Source organism: Hyaena hyaena, unplaced genomic scaffold (genome assembly GCF_003009895.1).
Source record: "Hyaena hyaena isolate Hyena2069 unplaced genomic scaffold, ASM300989v1 scaffold_14, whole genome shotgun sequence".
Taxonomy (NCBI): Eukaryota; Metazoa; Chordata; class Mammalia; order Carnivora; family Hyaenidae; genus Hyaena; species Hyaena hyaena.
Window position 1 is genome coordinate 3,891,069 of NW_024080646.1, and position 18,929 is coordinate 3,909,997.

The 18,929-nt window shown below is 47.0% G+C and overlaps 1 protein-coding gene across 3 annotated transcripts in view; it reads right to left on the reverse strand.

The window, feature by feature from the left end:
- CABLES1 (Cdk5 and Abl enzyme substrate 1) overlaps nt 1–18,929 on the reverse strand; it is a 120,060-nt gene that overhangs the window by 42,654 nt on the left and 58,477 nt on the right. For all 3 annotated transcript variants that reach the window (XM_039217776.1, XM_039217771.1, XM_039217782.1), the window contains one exon: nt 15,129–15,221. In XM_039217776.1, coding sequence (XP_039073707.1) covers nt 15,129–15,157 — 29 coding nt within the window. In that variant the 5' untranslated portion in view covers nt 15,158–15,221. The remainder of the gene's footprint in view (nt 1–15,128; nt 15,222–18,929) is intronic.

The window sequence follows — 18,929 nt, forward strand, 5'->3', positions numbered from 1 at the left end:
CCTCATTCTCCTGCTCTTCTCAGCCTGGGCCCCTTTCCAGAAAGAGGTTCTTTACACAACCCCCAACGTCCCCTGCCATCCACCCAAGAGAAAAGCCTGGAACTACCCATTCCTTGTGGTGCTCCACATCCGTGTCTTCTGCAACACAGAGGAAGGAATGTGTTGAGCAAACTCATCTGGCTTAGTGTTAGTTCATTTTCTTCATTACTTGGTGCTAACGTACGGTTCCCTCCCACACACTGAATTTGTTTGGACATTTTTAATAGAACAAGAAAACTAGAGAACACAAATGCATGCGAAATTAAGTATTCTTTCCAAAGTCCCAACCACAATGTGTCTATTAGCAAACGGGATGCATTAGAGTTCTGCTAAATGAGTGCTCATCTGTGTGGTCCTCACCATTTAGGTCTAGAAGAGGCTGACAGCCCGAGTTTCATTCAGAAAAAATGTGTTGTTTTAACACATAGGTCGGGTTTAGCAAATATGAATATGGAACGTTTCCCAACAATCCAGTAGGTTTGGTCCTTTCGCAGACGACCATTCTCAAGCAGTTAGGAGTGGGGAGGAGAGAAGGACGGACCACTGCATCTTTGGGCACTTCCTTTCCTTTTTGGGGCTGGACCATCCTGTTGACTTCCACTTTATGCAGGGTTCAGAGGAGGAATCCAGAGCAGAGACCCACACAGCAGCTCTGCACAAGTCTGTGGCTGTTCAAGCCCTGGGGAGCTCGAAATAGCTGACAGAGATGAGTACACATCCAGCGTGTTTCCTGAAGTATCTCTGAATCCAGGAGGGCCTTCTGGCCTTAGCCAGAGCAGGCAAATATCAACAGATGACAAACTCTCGCCTTCTGTCTCCTCCAAGAACAACTCTGAGCAGTATAAACCTAACGACAGGCCCCTCGTGACCAAGCGCTATGCCCCAAAGCTGGAGGGTTCCTATGAATTTGCAGCTTTCCTCTCTGGATTGGGGAAACATCCATAATCATGGTGATCCAAGAAGAAAATCAGATTCATTTGCCTCTTCAAGAGCTTCTATATTTGTGGAAGAATTCAATCAGATGGCAGTCATCAAGAATGACAGTAGACAGCCAAACTCCGCCTCCAGTGGTCTTCGGACACTGGCCACCTCCATGTCTTGGCCTCCAACCGGTACAGTTATTTTCCTGGATGCTCAAATTGCATGCAGAAGGCCTGTATCATTTTCCTTTCTGTGACATTTAACACTTTACTTGGAGTCAAAGTGACCAGAAAGCATTACACCGAAGATTATAACTTCAAAAGAGGAATTAACTCCAGAGGAATAGTTTTTTTAAGGAATTAAAGATCACATTTCCATACAAACATTTGCCAAAGAAGAAAAAAGAGAAAGACAAAAAAAAAAAAAAAAAAAAAACCAAACCAAAACAAAAAACCAACCAAACAAAAAACCTAAAGGGATAATAAGCTCCTAGGGCTGCAGCCCGCATGGGGAGGGCTGCATCTGGAAAGGTCTGTTTCCAAACCTTTCCAGGAAGTATGAAGAGCACCACCTTTCTCCTGCATGTAGCTTCATCTCCTTGCTAAGAAAACCATTTTTGGTATGAGAAAACCAGGGCGTCAGGCCACAAAGCTTCCAAAGGCACACACTGCCTCAGATACTAGATAGAGTGTTCTAATCAGCCAGGAGATACACAAGTGGCCCTGTGGCTGACAGCGCACCACAGACCACGGTCATTACATCTGCTCTTGACCCTGCAGTCCAGAGCCAGCAACGTCTGACCAGGCAGTATTTCATGCCATCCCGGACCCTCGAGATGTTCCCTCTTATGCCAAAAACTGACCTTTTGTTCTATTTCCAGAACCCTGGTGCATCTCTATTGGCTGTGAGAAAGGTCACTCTCTCTCAGGTGGAATATTCCATTAAAGCAGAAATATGCTCTTAAGGACATAAAAACAAGCAAGTAACTTCTAAAGTTAGAACAAAGAAAATCATGTTCGCAACAATGGTGGGTGAACACGAACACAGCCCAGGGTGACACATTAGGTACTGGGCACAGGTGAATACTGCATTCCCTGATTCTATAGCTCATTCCCTACACGACCAGAAAGAGAGAAAGAATACACTTTGGAGTCTGCAGTTGAACTGTGTTCCCAAAAAAAGACACACTGAAATCCTAACATGCTGAAGCCTATGGAACCTTGACCTTTGTGTGGAACCTTGAACTTTGCAGATGTCAAGTTGGGATGACGTGATTCTGAACTAGGGTGGGCCTTGGAACCAATGGCTGGATTTAATCAGGGTAGACATTGGGGGACCCTCACATACACACAGAGGAAAGAAGGCCGTGTGACAACGGAGGCAGGAACTGGAGTGGCACAGCCCAAAGCCAAAGATGCCTGCCTGGGACTGCCGGCCACTCTCAGGAGCTGGAACGGGTGAGAGGTGACCCTTCCTTAGAGCCTTGGGAGGGCACACAGCCCTGCTGACACCCTGATCGCACACTTAGGGCCTCTGGAGCTGCGAGAGCACACATTTTTGTTGTTCTAAGCCACCCAGTCTGGCAGCCCTGGGAAGCGAACACAGCTGGCATTCAGTTACTTAATTCCCACAGCTGCACAGTGCCACCTGTGTCCTGCTCCGCGGTCCTCCCTGTGCCCGCGCGCCGTTGCTGGGGCATGGAGAAGGTAAAGCTGTGACGACTGACACCGGAAAACAAATGAATATTATGAAATCAGAGGACCAGAGCCTGCCAGGCACTCTTCCCAGCCCCGCTGCCTCACAACTGCTTCCTCCTCCCACAGTGCTATGTTACAACCGGGGGGGGGGGGGGGGGGCTGACACCCTCCCCCCTCTTTCTGAAGGGCTGGCCATTACATACTTGAATGAAATAAAATAAAACCAAAATGTTCTGTTTCCTCTATTTAAACTCTGATTAGCCATGGGTGGGGGGGATACTTTCCCTTCTCAGGAACAGGCCCCTAAGCACAGCATGTGCTGTACTTGGGAGGAGGGCAAAGAGCAGACAACCTGCTGGAATTCCAAGCCTATTCTTCACAGAGACACCGTCCCTTCCATCCTGACATAGATAATCTCCCAATTCTGTGAGTCGGAGGAAGAAAGGAGCCCATGGAGAGGAGGGACAGCCCTGGAGGAGGAGTGGGATTCCAAGAGGTGGGAACAGGGAACGCAGAGCCCAGGGTGAAGGGAACATGATGATCATGGAGCTGTGTCAGGGCCCCAGGGGGTCGGGGTGAAGGAACTGGAAGACCCAGAGCTGGCGTGGATTAGATGGAAGAAAGCACCTGAAGGTCTCCACTCAGTAGCCTGCAAATACAAGCTGGTGAGATTCTCATCAACGGATGTGTGTGTCTACTTCTCATGCGTGCTCACACCGCCCTGATCTTCACAGCCACCCTGGGACGGCCAACACCGCGAGGGCCTGAGCACAGCCCTTCACTGCCGGCTCGGGGGCATACCTTATCCCACAGAGCAGGAGTGGTGGAAGGCTCCCGAGAAAGGCTGTATGTGATCTTCCGTTCCTCCCTCCCTCCCACAGATAGTTTGAGCACTTACTCTGCCAGAACTTGGGGATCTGACGAACTGACAAAGCCAAGAGCTCCATCCTCACAAAGCTTCCAGTTGGGCAGGAGGTACACTTACATAGGGGTGGGAGTGCCCTGACTGAGAAGTGGAGGTTGTTATCCAAGGGACAGGTAACCTGGCCTGAGGGAGGCAAGGTGGGCTTCCTGGAGGAAGTGACACCTAAGCTAAGACCTGAGGGATAAGGGAAAAGAGAAGATAAGCTGGCGGAGGGACTACCACCAGTCGAAGATGGGAGGAGAGACAGCAGAAGGCCTCTTGAGGAACGCGGTGTGTAAGAAAATGCTCTCCTGACCTCCATGTGCCTGAACCACCAGCGTGAGTCACTCTGACCAACACTCACCGCACACTCAAAGCTCAGGTGGGGAGGCTGTTCTCTAGAATATGCACTCCGAGTTGTGCACTTACAAAGAGTTGATTATGCACATCCCCAACCTGTTTACTCCAGTTGTGCTTGCTCCTTTTATTTGTTCAACAAAGACGACACAAACTGATCAGATGGGAAGGGGAAACGGAGAAATGCTATAAAAACACCAAGTGCTTTAAAAAGTATTCAAGCAAGGCAAGTCACTGAAAAAAATGAAGCAAGGGATACTAGAAAGATTAGGAAAACACCGAATAACCAATAGAATTTTGCACTTAAGATTCTTGGGTCACTTTAAAGAAGTCTAATCTGGGGGTGTCTGGCTGGTTCAGTCAGAAGAGTATGCAACTCTTGATCTTGGGGTCATGAGTTCAAGCCCCACACTGGGTGCAGAGATTACTTAAAAACACACAAATCTTAAAAAATAAAATAAAATAAGTCCAATCTGGACATGGCAGCCAGAGACAGAGTCTGATCCATGGGCCCAAATGCAAAGAAAAGGCCTGCACCAAAAAAACCCGCTGAGGGGCACCTGCGTGGCTCAGTTGGTTAAGAATCTGATTTCGGCTCAGGTCATGATCTCATGGCTCATGGGTTCGAGCCCTGCAATGGGCTCTGTGCTGACATCTCAGAGCCTGGAGCCTGCTTCAGATTCTGTGTCTCCCTCTCTCTCTGACCCTCCCCTGCTCACACGGTCTTCTCTCTCTCTCAGAAGTAAATAAAACATTAAAAAAAAATTAAAAGACCCCGCTGAATGGGGCACCAGAGTGGCACAGTTAAGCATCCAACTCTTGATCTCAGCCCAGGTCCTGATCTCACAGCTTTAAAAGTTCGAGCCCTGTGTCAGGCTCTGCACTTGGGATTCTCTCCCTTTCTCTGCCCCTCCTCCAGCTTGCGCTCTCTCTCAAAGTAAAAATAAACTTTAAAAAATAAATAAAATGTCCTCAATAAAAAAAAAAACAAGAAGCCTGCTGATGGATGACCAACAGCAGCCTTAAGTTAAAGCACAATGTTTAGGCGACATGGGTAATTTCTGTGATTATTCCTTCCATGGAGCACCAAGCTCTTCTCATAACCATGCACTCACTGTAAATAATTCTGCATCACTGGGTGGCGGCTAGGTGGTACAGATGGAGCAGAAACTCGTTAAGATTACAGGCAAGCTCCTGAAAAGCTTCCCAAACTGGGGAGAGATTGGGTCCTGGGGCAAAGGAAGGCTGGGAGTGGTTCAGACGGTGCCCAGTGATTGTGATGCTGTCAGTAACGGAAGCTGTGGCCAGGCGAGCTCCCCACAACAGGACAGGCAGTGGAGCTCATAAGGGCCACACAAGCGAGAAAGGGAGTGTGTCTGCAGGGGCTGCCGTAACATGGGGCCATGCACTGAATGGCTTACACATGGGAACTGGTGATCTCTTGGTCTCGGAGGCCCACAGTCCTGGTCTGAGGTGTCCACTGGGCCACGCTCTCTCTGATGACGCCACCAAGGAAGGATCTATGCCAGGTCTCTCTGCCGCCTTCTAGTAGTGCCTCACAGGCAGCAATGTAACACCTGCCTTCATATGGCATTCTCCCTGTGTGCAGCTCTGTCTCCAAGTTTCCCCCTTTTAACAAGGGCACCAATATCAAGATTACGGGCCCACCTTGCTCTGGTACAATATCAACTACTTGCATCTGCAATGACTCTATTTCCAAATAAGATTACATTCTGAAGTAGTGGGGTTGGTACTCAGCCTAAGAATTCACTAACAGGGAGACAGGAGGAAAATAAGCTGAGCGTGAGTTAGGAAGTCTCCCCTCGAGCCCTGGAGCCCTCTGCTACCTGCTCTCGTGCACCTGCAAGACAGCACTGGGAGTGGTGTCCTGAGCCTCATGCTCTGGCCCAAAGGCCTCTGCGTTATGGGTTTCTCCTCCAACTGCTGCATACCACTGGTGGGGACCACCATCTGCTCTCTCCTGGGCTGCCAGGCCCTCTCACCAAGCAGAGAACTGAAGCAAAACCACCAAGAGAAGGTTCTGTCCAACTCTCAAACTTTTCCTCTGTGGCTCATTTTATTTCCTATAAATTAAACCGGTTGAAAAGAAGCAACAAGTGCTCGTACACATCTGCACATGTGGAGCACTGAAAATAATCCTTTCAGAGCTTGCTTGGTGCCAAGTCCAAGTATAACCTCCCTGTTTCTCAGAAAGGGACAAATAATAAAACAGCATGTGGTGCCGGCCCCAAGGCACAAGCACCCCTAGCAGGTGGTCTGCATGCCCAGCTCCTCCTCCTCTCCCGCCGTTCCCAGCACCGGGGAAGGTGCAAAGGAAAGCCACTGGGTCAATACATTGGAGGGAGATTCTGGGGGCCATTTTGGACGGCATCCAAGTGAGGCTTGGGGACGGCTGAAGCCTTCTTCAGTCTGTCCACTCAGAGCCCCTCAGGCCTGAGGTTGTGGTGACAGCGGGTTACAGACAGAAAACACAAATAAAGATCCTGCTGTGCCAGTCCGGGCTACTGGGGATGGCAGGTTCGGGTTTTTTAACGAGCAACGCGAGTTCTCTGATGGGAAAAGCATGCTCAGGAAGGGCATGGAACTTCAGAGAAGCAGCTCAACATCAATCAAATCAGATGCATTCATCTGAGGGAGAAAAGGCAATGCCATTTTCCCCACTTTCAAGAAGGCCAGTCCACAACTTAACTAGGGGTTTTATTTATTTTTTTTTTGAGATGTGCCATTTCCTCCAACTCATTTTCCCAACTAAACCAGGCTGCCAGATTGGGACTGATGAGATCACAGGCAAGCTCTTAATTTAGTTATTACCCATCCCCTGCTCTCCCTCCAAAATTTTCAGTATAAAAAGGAAAGGCTACAACTTGACTTCAGTTACCATACTTTTACCACCTCACTTTAGAAAGCAGATAAAGGGCGCCGAAATCTTTTATATTTTTTCCTTCCTACTGAGTCCATACTTTAAAGAGGCAACGGTCTGGCCCACTTCTTTGTCGTTCTCAAACCCTTTTAAACCTCTGAAAATTCCTCCCAAAGGATGAGACAGTCATCCCAGTCAGTCACGGCCAAGAACATTTCTCCGCCTGTTCCCAGTGAAATGGTTCGCAAAGCAGACCCAGGAGGTGGGCACTTCCAGTGTACTTAGCAGCCAGACATTTGAAAACCAGATGACTTCCAAACGGTGCCAAATAATGGCTGCAGGCCTGAGGGAGAGGGGTCACCCATTTGAAATGACAGCTCTTGTCTCCTATCATTCTCAAAGACAAATGTTTGTGGCTCGGAAACTGGAAGCACCACGAGAAAAGGTCCTTTTCTAATAGGACCATGAAGGTCACTAAACATTCCTGAAAGGTCACTAGGCCACGTGCTAGTCTTTGATCTGCAGGCTTGGAAGCTCCACCTTACGTTTCGATGCCCCAGTTCTATCTCACCAGCAATCAGGTCTCCACTCGTGCTAGCTAGCCTTGTAATGGCGGTCACTTTCAAGGGTGCATCTTATCCCTGAGGACCGAGGTCTGTCTTCACTTGTGTTTAACCTCTTCTTGCCAGCAGACAGTGGGGCCTGTAGCACACATGCAGCGGAAATCGAAGGGCGACTGACTGGCTTTTCTCTACTCAGCAGCAGCTCCCACTTGCCAACCACCCTCCTACAACAGGATTTTCTCTCAGAGGGCCTGTTCCAGACACTCTGGCATGGGATCACTGCTGATCACTGGTCATCTCTCTTTTGTGACAGGGGTTTGCTCATATATTTGTAACAACTTTTTAGAGACCTCAAGTCATTTTTAGAAGTTTATTTATTTTGAGAGAGACAGGGCGAATGAGTCGAGGAGGAGCAAAGAGAGGGGAAGAGAGAGAATCCCAAGCAGGCTTGATCCCGTGAACCAGGAGATGATGAACTGGGTGGAAATCAAGGGTTGGGTGCCCAACCAACCAAGCCACCCAGGCACGACTCAAGTCATTTTTAAACTTCATTAGCAGGGGGGCACCCTGGGTGGCTCAGTCGGTTAAGCGTCTGACTTTGGCTCAGGTCATGATCTTGCGATTTGTGGTTCAAGCCCCACATCAGGCTCATTGCTGAGCCTGGAGCCTGAGCTTAGAACCCGGAGCCTGCTTTGGGTTCTGTATTTCCCTCTATCAAAAATAAACATTAAAAAATGAAAAAAAAAACAACCTTCATTACCCCTTTCATAAGACAATATGCAATATACGCATCCCTTAATTTTTGTTAAGAATAAGGTTACCCAAAAGGTCCTGCAATGCTTGCCCTTGAGTTTTGGTTAACCAAAGTGTTCTCGTTCAAATGCAAGCCAGACCACACTGGTCCTCTGCTTGGCACCCTCCATGGCTCTCATCTTGCTGAGAGTAAAAGCAGACGTCATCACAACCCAGCCTGCAGGACTTCTCAGGGCTCACATCCTTCTCTCCCTCTCTGTTCCGCTGACACCAGCTTTCCCACAGTTCCTCAGGCGTGCCCTCCGTGAACGTTCTGGCCTTAGTGACTCTGCAGTGGCCGTCCCACCCACCCTCTGCGTCCTTCCCCGCTGGCGGGGACAGCCCACAGCTGGCTCCCTAACCTCCCTCGGACCTCTCTTACAAGTCTCCCCATCAGTGAAGCCTTGGCCCACCAAACGCCCTACCCCCCGGCTGCTACAGCTTTCCTCCACAGCACATCTGTCCTGTCTCTGACAGGACAGGTTCTCTTGGCTGCCTCCCCAGCTGGCCGGTAAGCCCTTAAAGTAGGATCTTTGTCTGCTTTATTTATAGATCCATCCCATCGCTCAAAACAGTCCCAGCACAGGGCAGACTAGTGCCTCTCCAGGTGTCACTCTGCATTCTGTGTTGTGAAGGAACTATGCTACTGGGCACCTTCTGTCTGGATGCACACGTCTCCTTCCCCAAAATGGCTGTTTATATACAGGCAGTTCACTGAAACGAGATGGACAACCTGGCTGTTCCCATTCACTACATGTCATCCATCCACCCTTCTGTAAAGAAGGGGCTGAGAAAATCCTAGTCCGCTGCCACGAGGCCATCCCAGTACAAATCCAGTGTTCTAAAATGGGGTGCTCAGGCTGACCGCAACACGGCAGATGGGGCTGACCAGGGCTGGGTACGAACGTGATACGTTTCCCTCCATTAGGACAAGCTACATTAGCTCACTCCATAGTTCCAACACACTGCTAGCCTATCTGGAAAACATAATCTATCTAGATTCCAAACGATCTTTTACACGAATGTGTGAAAAGCCTTTATCCTGTACTATAAATGATCATCTACCTCTACTGCACTTATCCCTGCTGAGTTTCATCTCCGTGAGCTGGGCTTAGCATTTCCAGCTATCGTGGGACTGAGTTGCGTGGTCCTCATCTGTAACACATTCTCCTTCTCTTCCTGCCTTTGGTCTCCCATACAGGCCACAGTGAGGCTTACTGGCCTTCCCTCTGCAGAGGAGGCAATGTGCTCGAGGGAGTACCATGTGCTGTTCTTCAACCTCCTTTCAGGCTGACTAGAGCCGGCTAACAACTTCCCGCTGCCTGCAGGTTCTCCAGCTTCACAATCACCCAGCAAACGCTGGCATGTGCAATGATGACGAGCAGTCTAACATTTCGCTGAGATCAAGAAATGTCATGTCTATGGCAGTCCTTTCATTTCCTAACCTAGTTATTCCATCAATACAGAGATGAAGTTAACTTAGCATGACTTTTTCCTCTCAGTGAAGTCATGCTGACTTCTGAAAACCATCTGTTTCCCAGTCCTTTCCAGAGCTCTGTTAGCAATCCGCTCTAGGCTGGCTTGCTAGCCTATGATTATTAGAACTCACCCTCTGCTACCACCTTCGTCTCTTTTTGAAGGCAACATCTGGCTACCATTTGACTTAGAACTTCTTTTATTCTCCATGGCATTTTAAAGATCATCTGTGTTTCTGAACTCTTTCCATTTCCTGGGATCTAGTCCTAAAGACTAGGACTCACTCAGAATGTAAGCCTTCTCCATTTGCTTCTTCCACAATAAATGATATCTGTTTATTATGCCTCCAGTGCGCCCAGTGCATTGCTTTATTTAGAGTCTACACTCCACACTTCTATTTGAAGAAGCTATAACACAGCCAGCAGTGGACATCTGCTGTCCTTGAACCATTAGCCCCAAGAAGTTTTCCATCCCTCCCCTCCCTCTTCTGAATATGGTTTTAAAAGGACTATAGCTATTGCTTCCATTTTCAGAGTCATTCAGTACGTGCACCCCACTGTGCAAGCACCACTAGTTCCAAAACCTCCCCATTACCCCACAGAAACTCTCTGTCCCCTCACCCAGTCCCTGGTAACTGCTCATCTACCACTGTCTCTATAAATTTACCTATTCTGGATATTCTGTATTCATGGAATCATACACTGTGTGACCCTTTGTGTCTTGCTTATTTCGGTCAGCATAACGTTCTCCCAGTTTGTACGTATTGTAGCATGTATCAGCACTTCATTCCTTATTATGGCTGAATAACATTCCTTTGTATGAACATGGCATGTTTTGTTTATCCACTTAACTGTTCATGGACACTTGGGTTGTGTCCACCTTTTGGCTGTTGTAAATGATGCTGCTATGAACACGGGCATACGACTAAGTGTTGAATTCCTCTTTTGAATTCTTTCAGGCATTAACCTGGTGGTGGGTCATAGGATAATTTTACGTTTAATTTTTTGAGGAACTGCCAAACTGTTTTCTGTAGTGGCTGCACCATTTTACAATCCTACCAGCCAAGTGTGAGGGTGCCAATTTTTCTTTCTTTTCATCAGTCTTTACTCCACTATGGACTTGAGGGCCCTTCACACTATTCTTAAAAGTTTTCTTGAGCCATTCTTTTATTAGTCTTTGGCCTTTAGCTAATGGATTTTAAAAATTAGAATTCAATAGTTTTCTCAAAATTCGCCATGACATGCTGTCTTATAATATTTGGATTTTCATCTCCCACTTCCCCCGTTGATTAGGAGAATGAGCTTTAAAATCCAAGGCCTGGATCTGGATTCCACTCCCTACTTTCCAGGTGTGCATTCCAGCTTCCTCCTTTGTAAACTGGGATGATGTGTGTTTTTGTTTCCTATGGCTGCAGTAACAAATTATCATAAAGTTAGTGGCTTAAAACAAAAGAGTTATTATGACTCTGGTGGTCAAAACTCTGAAATGGGTCTCGTGGTGCTAACACAGAGGGATTAGTGCCAGTTCCCAAAGAAGGAAGGCTCAAAAGAGTATCTGTTTTCTTGCCTTTTCTAGGGGCTGCCATATTCCTCGGCTTATGGCCTCTTTTTCCATCTTCAAAGCCAGCCATGGCCAGTTAAGTCTTTCTCACATCATATCACTCTGACACTGACTCTCCTACCTCCCTCTTCTACCTTTAAGAACCCGGCGATTATATTGGGCAAACCCAGATAATCCAAGATAATCCTGTTATTTTAAGGGCAGCTGGTCAGAGACCTCAGCTCCCCCTTGCCAAGTAACCAACCTATTTACAGGTCCTAAGGGTATGACATGGACATCTCTGGGGGGCCTCATTCTACTTAGCACAGCAATAGCAATACCTTTCTCATAAGGCTGTCTCAAGGATTATCTGTGTTTCTAAATTCTTTCCATTCATCAAGATACATAGTTCTGAAGACTGAGAGTCATCTGAAAGGTCTGTCTCCTCACTTACTCAACAAACACCTCCTGAGTTGAGTTAATGAAATAAAGTACTGAGAGCCTGATACCCAGTAAGCACTCAATAAGTGCTACCCATTATCACTTTATGATACTCCTACTTTAAAATCTCTTTTGGACATGTGGTTGCAGCTGCCAGAATTAACTTCATAGTCTGAATGTTCTGAGATCTGTCTTTCTAAAACCCAGCCAAGCACTGCTTTTCACAAACATCAAGTCCAACACAACTTTCCCATCACCAACCTGTCTTTGTGTTACCACAGAGGTGAAAGAGCACAGCAGTCCCCTGACGGCTTCCCCTACCTGCCAGGAGCCGAAGCACCATGCAGGGCGGGTAAAGAACTCGTGATAGTATGTGGTCCCAATGGGAGCTGAAGCTTCCATCACTGGGTCTGTAACCTATGCCTATGCTCCATCCTTCTCAGCCCCACCTCGCTTAAGGGTCTGCAGCATGACCCCAAAACACCCTGAGCTTGGTGCTCTGCACTTTATCCACACACAAAGCCTTCCAGCAGCAGCCCAAGGCCAGTCACACAGAATCCACGGATTATGAAGAAGGTGAAGGTAGTTTTTCATTAAAGTAGATTTCATCTTCCATCAGAACCACATCTTCCATTGAAGGTGCTCACCTCTACTTCCCATGTCAGTACAGATTCTTCTAACGTCACAGAGAGAGGTGGGAGAACACGAAGCTGGTCAAGACCCCAAGGTTTGTTTCCAAGTGGTAACCCTGATATCACTGATCATTATACCTACTTGGGTTGGATGCAACTATGGTCTTTTATCATACTTGGTTCTCAGCTTTTATGATTTTTTTCTCCTTCCTATCTAACATTGTGCTTCATACACACAGGTTGGGCATGGAGTCTCACAAAAAAAATGCTCTTCTTTCCTGGGGTTGGCTGCACTGGTCCTTGCTGAGCCAGGAGCCCAAATGCCCCTCCATACTGGTATCTTGGTCTCATGGTCAGCGGGCTTGGGGACAGAGCAGCCTCAACACCAAGGTCTTCAGTTCCAGAGCAGCAAGTGGGTCCCGGATCCGGCTGCAGTCCTGAGAGGCTGGTCTGTGCTAGTCGGTGGTCACAAGGGGACTCGGGGGAGCTGGTGCAGCCTTGAGTGGGAACTGCTGAGGGACCGGGCCTGGGAACTCTGCAGGCCCCTTCTCAGTCTCTTTCCTCGATTACAAGAGGAGGCAGGACACCTCGCTGCAGGGATGCACCCTCTTGTGCAGTGTTGTGCATGCACCTCGGTGCATGGGAGGTGGGAGGTCCGGAGACCCTAGCCGATGCAGCAGTCCCTCCCTTCCCAGAGCAGGAGCAGGAGCTCTCCTCTCCACCGCCGCTGGACCAGAGCTCGTCCCCATGTCCCTCCGCCAGGACGATCTCATGCCTGCTGCCCGGCTGTGGTGGGGGCAACTCTCCTTTCTGTTCTCAAAAGGCTGGTCACACCCTCCTATTCATCAGCTCTCAATCACAATTTCCTTCTATCACCTCAGAAACTGTATTTTCTTCTTGGTGTTCTCTCCAGTTCTTTCTTTCATCCATCTAAGGCCGATCCATCCTTGCTAACAACCCAGAGGAAGGAGGGAGAGCCCCCTCTCATCTCCCTCTGGCACAGGAAAGCAGCTCTCACCTGGGCTGACACATAGGGCTGTGGCACAGCCCACAGTCTGTGGGCCCACAACAGCTCTCAGCTTGCTTTCTTGCCCCAAATTCCAGTGCTCAGATCTTCAGATAAGCCCATAATGCTTCCCGGCTCCCTCTGAAAACTCCCCAGCAAAACTGCTAGCAACTGCATGCTTTCTGCACTGTTTATGTTGTTCCTGGGTCAAGGGTGTGCCGGGAAGGCCGGCTCTATCATGCACGCTGGCAGTCCCATCAGCCCACGTGTTTTATTAACTATGTCTTGTCACTACTGTGCCAGGCCAGGTGGCCCGCTGCCTCTGTACCCTCGACAGCATCCGTGCTGTGAGAGGTGGGAAGGCTATCCTACCAGTCTGGCACGTTCCTTTGGCTTGGTCTTAATCGGATTTAGGAATTAAAGGCTATCTATGTTTATTTTATGGTTAAAGAGATTATGAGAAAAACACAACTGTAAATAAATGATGAGCAATTATACTAAAAGTGGCATGACTGAGGTTTAAGTTCAGTTAAGAGCCTCAAAGGAAGAATAAAACACTATGGTCAAAGGAATAAGGCACAGTAAGCGTGAGGGTGAGATGCAGTGAGAGAAATTGAGAGCATTCTTTGCAACCAAGGACAGCTGGGTGTATTTTCACTAAAAGCTCTGTATTTAAAATAGGAATATACACTGATTACACAAATATTATTTGACGAGAGAGTTCAGTTCTGCTATTCTGAAACCACTGAAGAGCTGTAAAATTATGTTTCCTATTTAAGTCAGTTAGAAAAAACAGATACTAACTTCACGAAAACAAGTCTTTAAAAACTATAATCATCAATGTCATTTCGGGTGTTACACAGTATTGTTTACACCAAATTACACACAGGTATGCTGGGCCTCAGTCATTCCACAAGTCTAACTAAAGACTTGTTTAGCAATTTGCATTTGGTATGGATTAGAGATTATTAGCGGGGCCCATTATGGTTTTGTGTATCAGGAGGCAGTAACACAAAATGGTCTTTGTGGCAGGATCTGTGCTCTGGGGCGATGTCTCTAATTCTCCCATTCAAGAGAAACCACTCTCCAGGTCCCAGGTCGGTGGGGAGGGAGGCATTCCTAAAAGGTACAGGGCATCAGGGACACTCAGAGGTCTGGGAGTTGTCACCATGCTGCTGTCAGGCTGCCATGAACGAACTTAGCTACTCAGTCATCAGCACGCCAGCAATAAGAATTCTGATCTATTTGTCACCAGGAGTTTTAATATCAAGGTTATGTGAATTTCAATCACCGTAATTTTCATTTAATGGCACTTTCCAAAAGAGCAATGGAAGAGCTGGAGAAACGCGTGCTCCAGGTGCCAGCAGGCCCAGGCTTTCGAATTGGGGCCTAAAGAGAACCTGTTGGCAAAGGTGTCATTCTGCTCTCCTAAGGAGAGTCAGCAAAGCCAACACCAAAACCAAGTTCAGGCACAGATCTGGTGAGATATTTACAGACCAGAGCATGTAGCCCTTGTGGCCAAAAAAAAAAAAAAAAAAAAAAAAAAAGAAAGAAAGAAAACAAGGTCCAACAAAGCAGGAAAAAAAAAAAAGCAATGTTTTCAATTTTCCATAAAAATATATTTGAGTGTTATTCAATATTGCATTTGTGGTTAGCCTAGAACTCTTACCAAGCCGCTGGGTGCTACCAAGGAGCATTATTTTCTATCAACTTCTCTGGACGATTCTGGTGGGAGTGGGGTGGAAAGAGCCTGGGAAGGTTGCAGGGGCGGGGGGAGTCTGTCTGGCCATTCAAATGGACCCCCCTCCCATCCTCGATAGACCCTCCCTCCCCTCCCACAACAGGCAGGCTGGCGGGGCAGCGCTTTGTCACAGTGGTACCTGCCATTCCTGGTATCGTGCTGCCGCATGTTCTTGATAAAATGAATCTTCTTAAAGTTCTTTGGTCTAGGCGAACCTGAGAGAGTTCGACATCTGAAAAATAAAGTCATTTCAAAAACCCGGTCAGTTGCCTGCAGGACAGCTGAGACATCTCTGCACAAAGACAGGAAGGAAGACCAGACAAATAGTTTGAATCACCCCCAAGGATAATGAGGACAATTCTGCTGGAAGCAAGGAAGCTTTAAAAACAACAACAACAACAACAACAACCCAATGAAAGACAACTTCCTTGATAATCCTGATAGTAATTTATATGGGTCTCTGGAAAGCCAACTAATGAAAACTATCGTCCTCAGTTACGATAACATAACCTACACAGATTCCAAAGTCATTATTCTTTCTTGTCATCTTAAAAAGAATCCTCCTGTATCAACACAGGTAATAGGAACAGAAAATGGTAAATTTAAAGAATTTAGAGGGGGAAGAAAAACATTGGAAAATTCAGCTTAAAAACAACGCCAAATCATTTTTCTTCTGTAGCAAAACTCTGGCCTGGGCCAACTGAACAGCGGCTTCAATGCTGAACTTGACTGTGCCTGGAAGTCACGGCTTTACTCTGAATGAGGTCACAGACCCAGCTAGTGGCTGTTTTCTTTCTTTCTTTTTTCAAGATAAATTGTAAATGAATATTTGTTGAACAAAATGACTTGGATTCCAATTATTTTTTTCCTGGAATATTTGACACTTGCTTGCACTACAGGACTAACAACAGAACAGACCACGGGCTAAGAAGATCTTATTTGTCTACATATTTTTCAAAGTTCACCTGGCAACCGCAACAAGAAAGAGAGCCATTAAAAAAAAAAAAAAAATCAACAAACAGGAGTCTGAAATTTGGTCAGGTCTTGAGAAAGGGAGCTGTGATGTTTCCATTTGGGTTTTTGCTACCAAATTTTTGTCTTACTCAAACCTCTCTGCCCATGGGCCCCAAGGGCTGGCTCCTGCCATGGGGCGTGGGTACCGGGGACCTTATGCTTCAAGAGTGAATTTTGGAGTAGCAGTACCTGGCTTCCCAAAGCCACACTGAGGTCTGGACTGGGGCCATCAGATAAGTTCAGTCAGTTCTGAACTTTGAGGCTTCAGTTAAGGCTAATGAGATGACCCAACAAGGACGTACAGTTGAGGGCAGGGGGCATGTGGGGACCTGCTGGGGTATAGGACTGGGGAACGGGCAAGCTCACAGACCTGTATACCCACTCCAAGGGCCCAGCTCAAGGGAAACTGGAAGCTGTCCCTGGTCCAGACCTTAGGCATACAAGCCTCTAAGCCCCTTTAGCTACCCTCTAGTAAGGGCCAGCCATTCCCTGAGAGTGCTGAGAATGATCCCCCCCCCTCCCCATTTAATTAAACAAAAACATCATACTGAGGTGAATGAGTACAAGCTAAAGCAGAGACATGGGATCAGATATCTGGTAGCTTTCACCAGGAAAACAGGGTTCCCCAGTCCTTGGGTCTACATGAGGCCTCACAAGGCACATGCACTACATCAGGGCAGGGTCCACTACATCAGAGTCCTCTGAGCCCGTGTGACCCCACAAGACACTTCAGAACACAGTCTTCCCTTCTTCTAGCCCCAAACTCACCTCTAAGTCCGCACCCTGACCTATCACTAGTAATATTTCAGATCCCTCTTGGCGTTGTTGTGAGGATTAAATGTTAACAATACATATAAGAGAGTCATCAACTGTCAGGTGACACATCCAAATACAAGCTTTCACATTCATACGTGTGTATACACATGTAAACAGTCGCAGACAAATTTCAGTGCTATGGTTATTAACTGACCATTAGCCACAAAGGATGTATATTTTGTTATTATTTGCTTCCCATATTCTTAAAATTGCAGCTGTGACTAAGGGTCATGAATTCTTGGTTTAAGACAGATTCTTTTAAATACCTGTATCTAGGAGATGCTTCCTGTGGCCTTCAGACAGGGTTTGAATATACAGCATCCATCCATCCCCCTTCCTACTCTAGGGTCCCAAAGTTAGTCTTACTGAGGTTCAAGGCCATATATGAAGCCTCACTCTGCCTTCTTTGCGCAGCTTCCTAGAAGCAGACCCAGGACCCTAAACTGCCTTAGTTCTATCTCCAAAATGACTGTTTAAGGCTGCAGGCCATCCAGGGCCCCCAACTATCTCTCACACACACTGCAGAAGGTTACAGAGACATGTAGCCACTGGAGAGAGGAGAATCTCTGCAAACAGAAGGCTATGCTTCCATTGATTTCTGGACAGGGCCTAAGGGTCCAGGAGTGTCCTCACACCCTTATCCTGCTTCCTCCCAAGAGTCTCCTGAGCCACCCAGATGGAGGGTAGTGGGCCAAGGGGTAGCAGATAGGTACTCCCGCCCCCCACAGCAGGAAGCTGGTACAGATCCCAGCCCAAAGGACAGAAGACTGAGCTTCTCTCTGCCTCCCATGCCTGCAAAAAGAAGAGCTGTTTGTTACCCTTCAGGTTTGTGCACAAAATTCCCTGGCCTTCTGCTAGGAAGTTGGCAAAAGGGCCACAGGTGGCTCTGGCACTCACAGGGGAAGGAGGCGGCACCAGCTAACACTTATTGGTGCAGCAGCCAACACCCATCAACCGAGACAGGCTGGAAAACAGGAGATGGTGGAGGTGGCTGCCACATTTACCACCACTGAACTGAGGTTTTCCTGGTCCCCTGGTAGCAATGTTCCAAGTCCTTAATACTAGGGAACCAGGTAACCACCAGGCAGGTGGAAAACTCCTCAGTCTAAACACTCTGTGAATGCTTACTTCACTCTAGGTAGATGCAGGACACTAACTTATTAGCAAACTGGGATGTGCAAGAGACAAGCAAAGACTTTGAAAAAGATAACCGTATCAGCACCCAATTTTAAGGGCATATGCGATTAATCCAGCCCCTCCTTCAGCAAGTTGTTTGTTGTCTTGCATGTTTTAAAGCAGTCAACTAAGCCACCAGGGAATCTAAGAAATGTTTTAAAAGAGAACTGTGGCATTAGCAACAATTGCCAAGGAAACTGGAAGACCAAGCACTCAGCTTGGTGCAGGTTAAGCAAAGAACGAATTAATTTCACTACCCATTTAAAAACATACATCTTAAGTGATGTAAAATTAAATTAGTATAGAATGAAATTAAAAACTAATTTAATGAAAGATTAGCTTTCTTGTTAGCACTGATTACAGGATACACTTAATTATGCAAAAGATTTTAATAGATGCCTCGCAGCCATTTATTCAATGTGCTGAGTTTAAAAGCCAAGTTGGGCTCATATAATAGCCTTCCGCCCCCACAGTTCCCAAAACATTTCATTGTCATTACTGGTACATTCATTTCACAAAACTGGGAGCTGGAGAGAACCTCAGAGATCAATCTGCCCCTCCCGTTTTATAGATGGGAAAACTGAGGCCCCAGAGAAGCTAAATAAAATGTCCAAGGCCATGCAACCAGTTAGTTAGAAGGATCAGACCAAGAATTCAGGTCCCCTGACTCCTGAACTAACATCCCTCTGCTATCCCATGTCAATTTTATTCCCTAGAAATAAATACATTTGTAAGTTAGTTTTAATTCTAGTAAAGTTAACCTACACTGTTACATTAGCTTCACATGTACAATATACTGATTCAACAATTCCATACCTCACCCAGTGTTCATCGTTTCTAAGTAAATATTAGAACTTTTTTTCTTTAATTTGGAAAAGAAAGGTCTATTAGGGAAAATAAACTTCTCAAACTGCCCAAATCCTTTGGTTTCAGA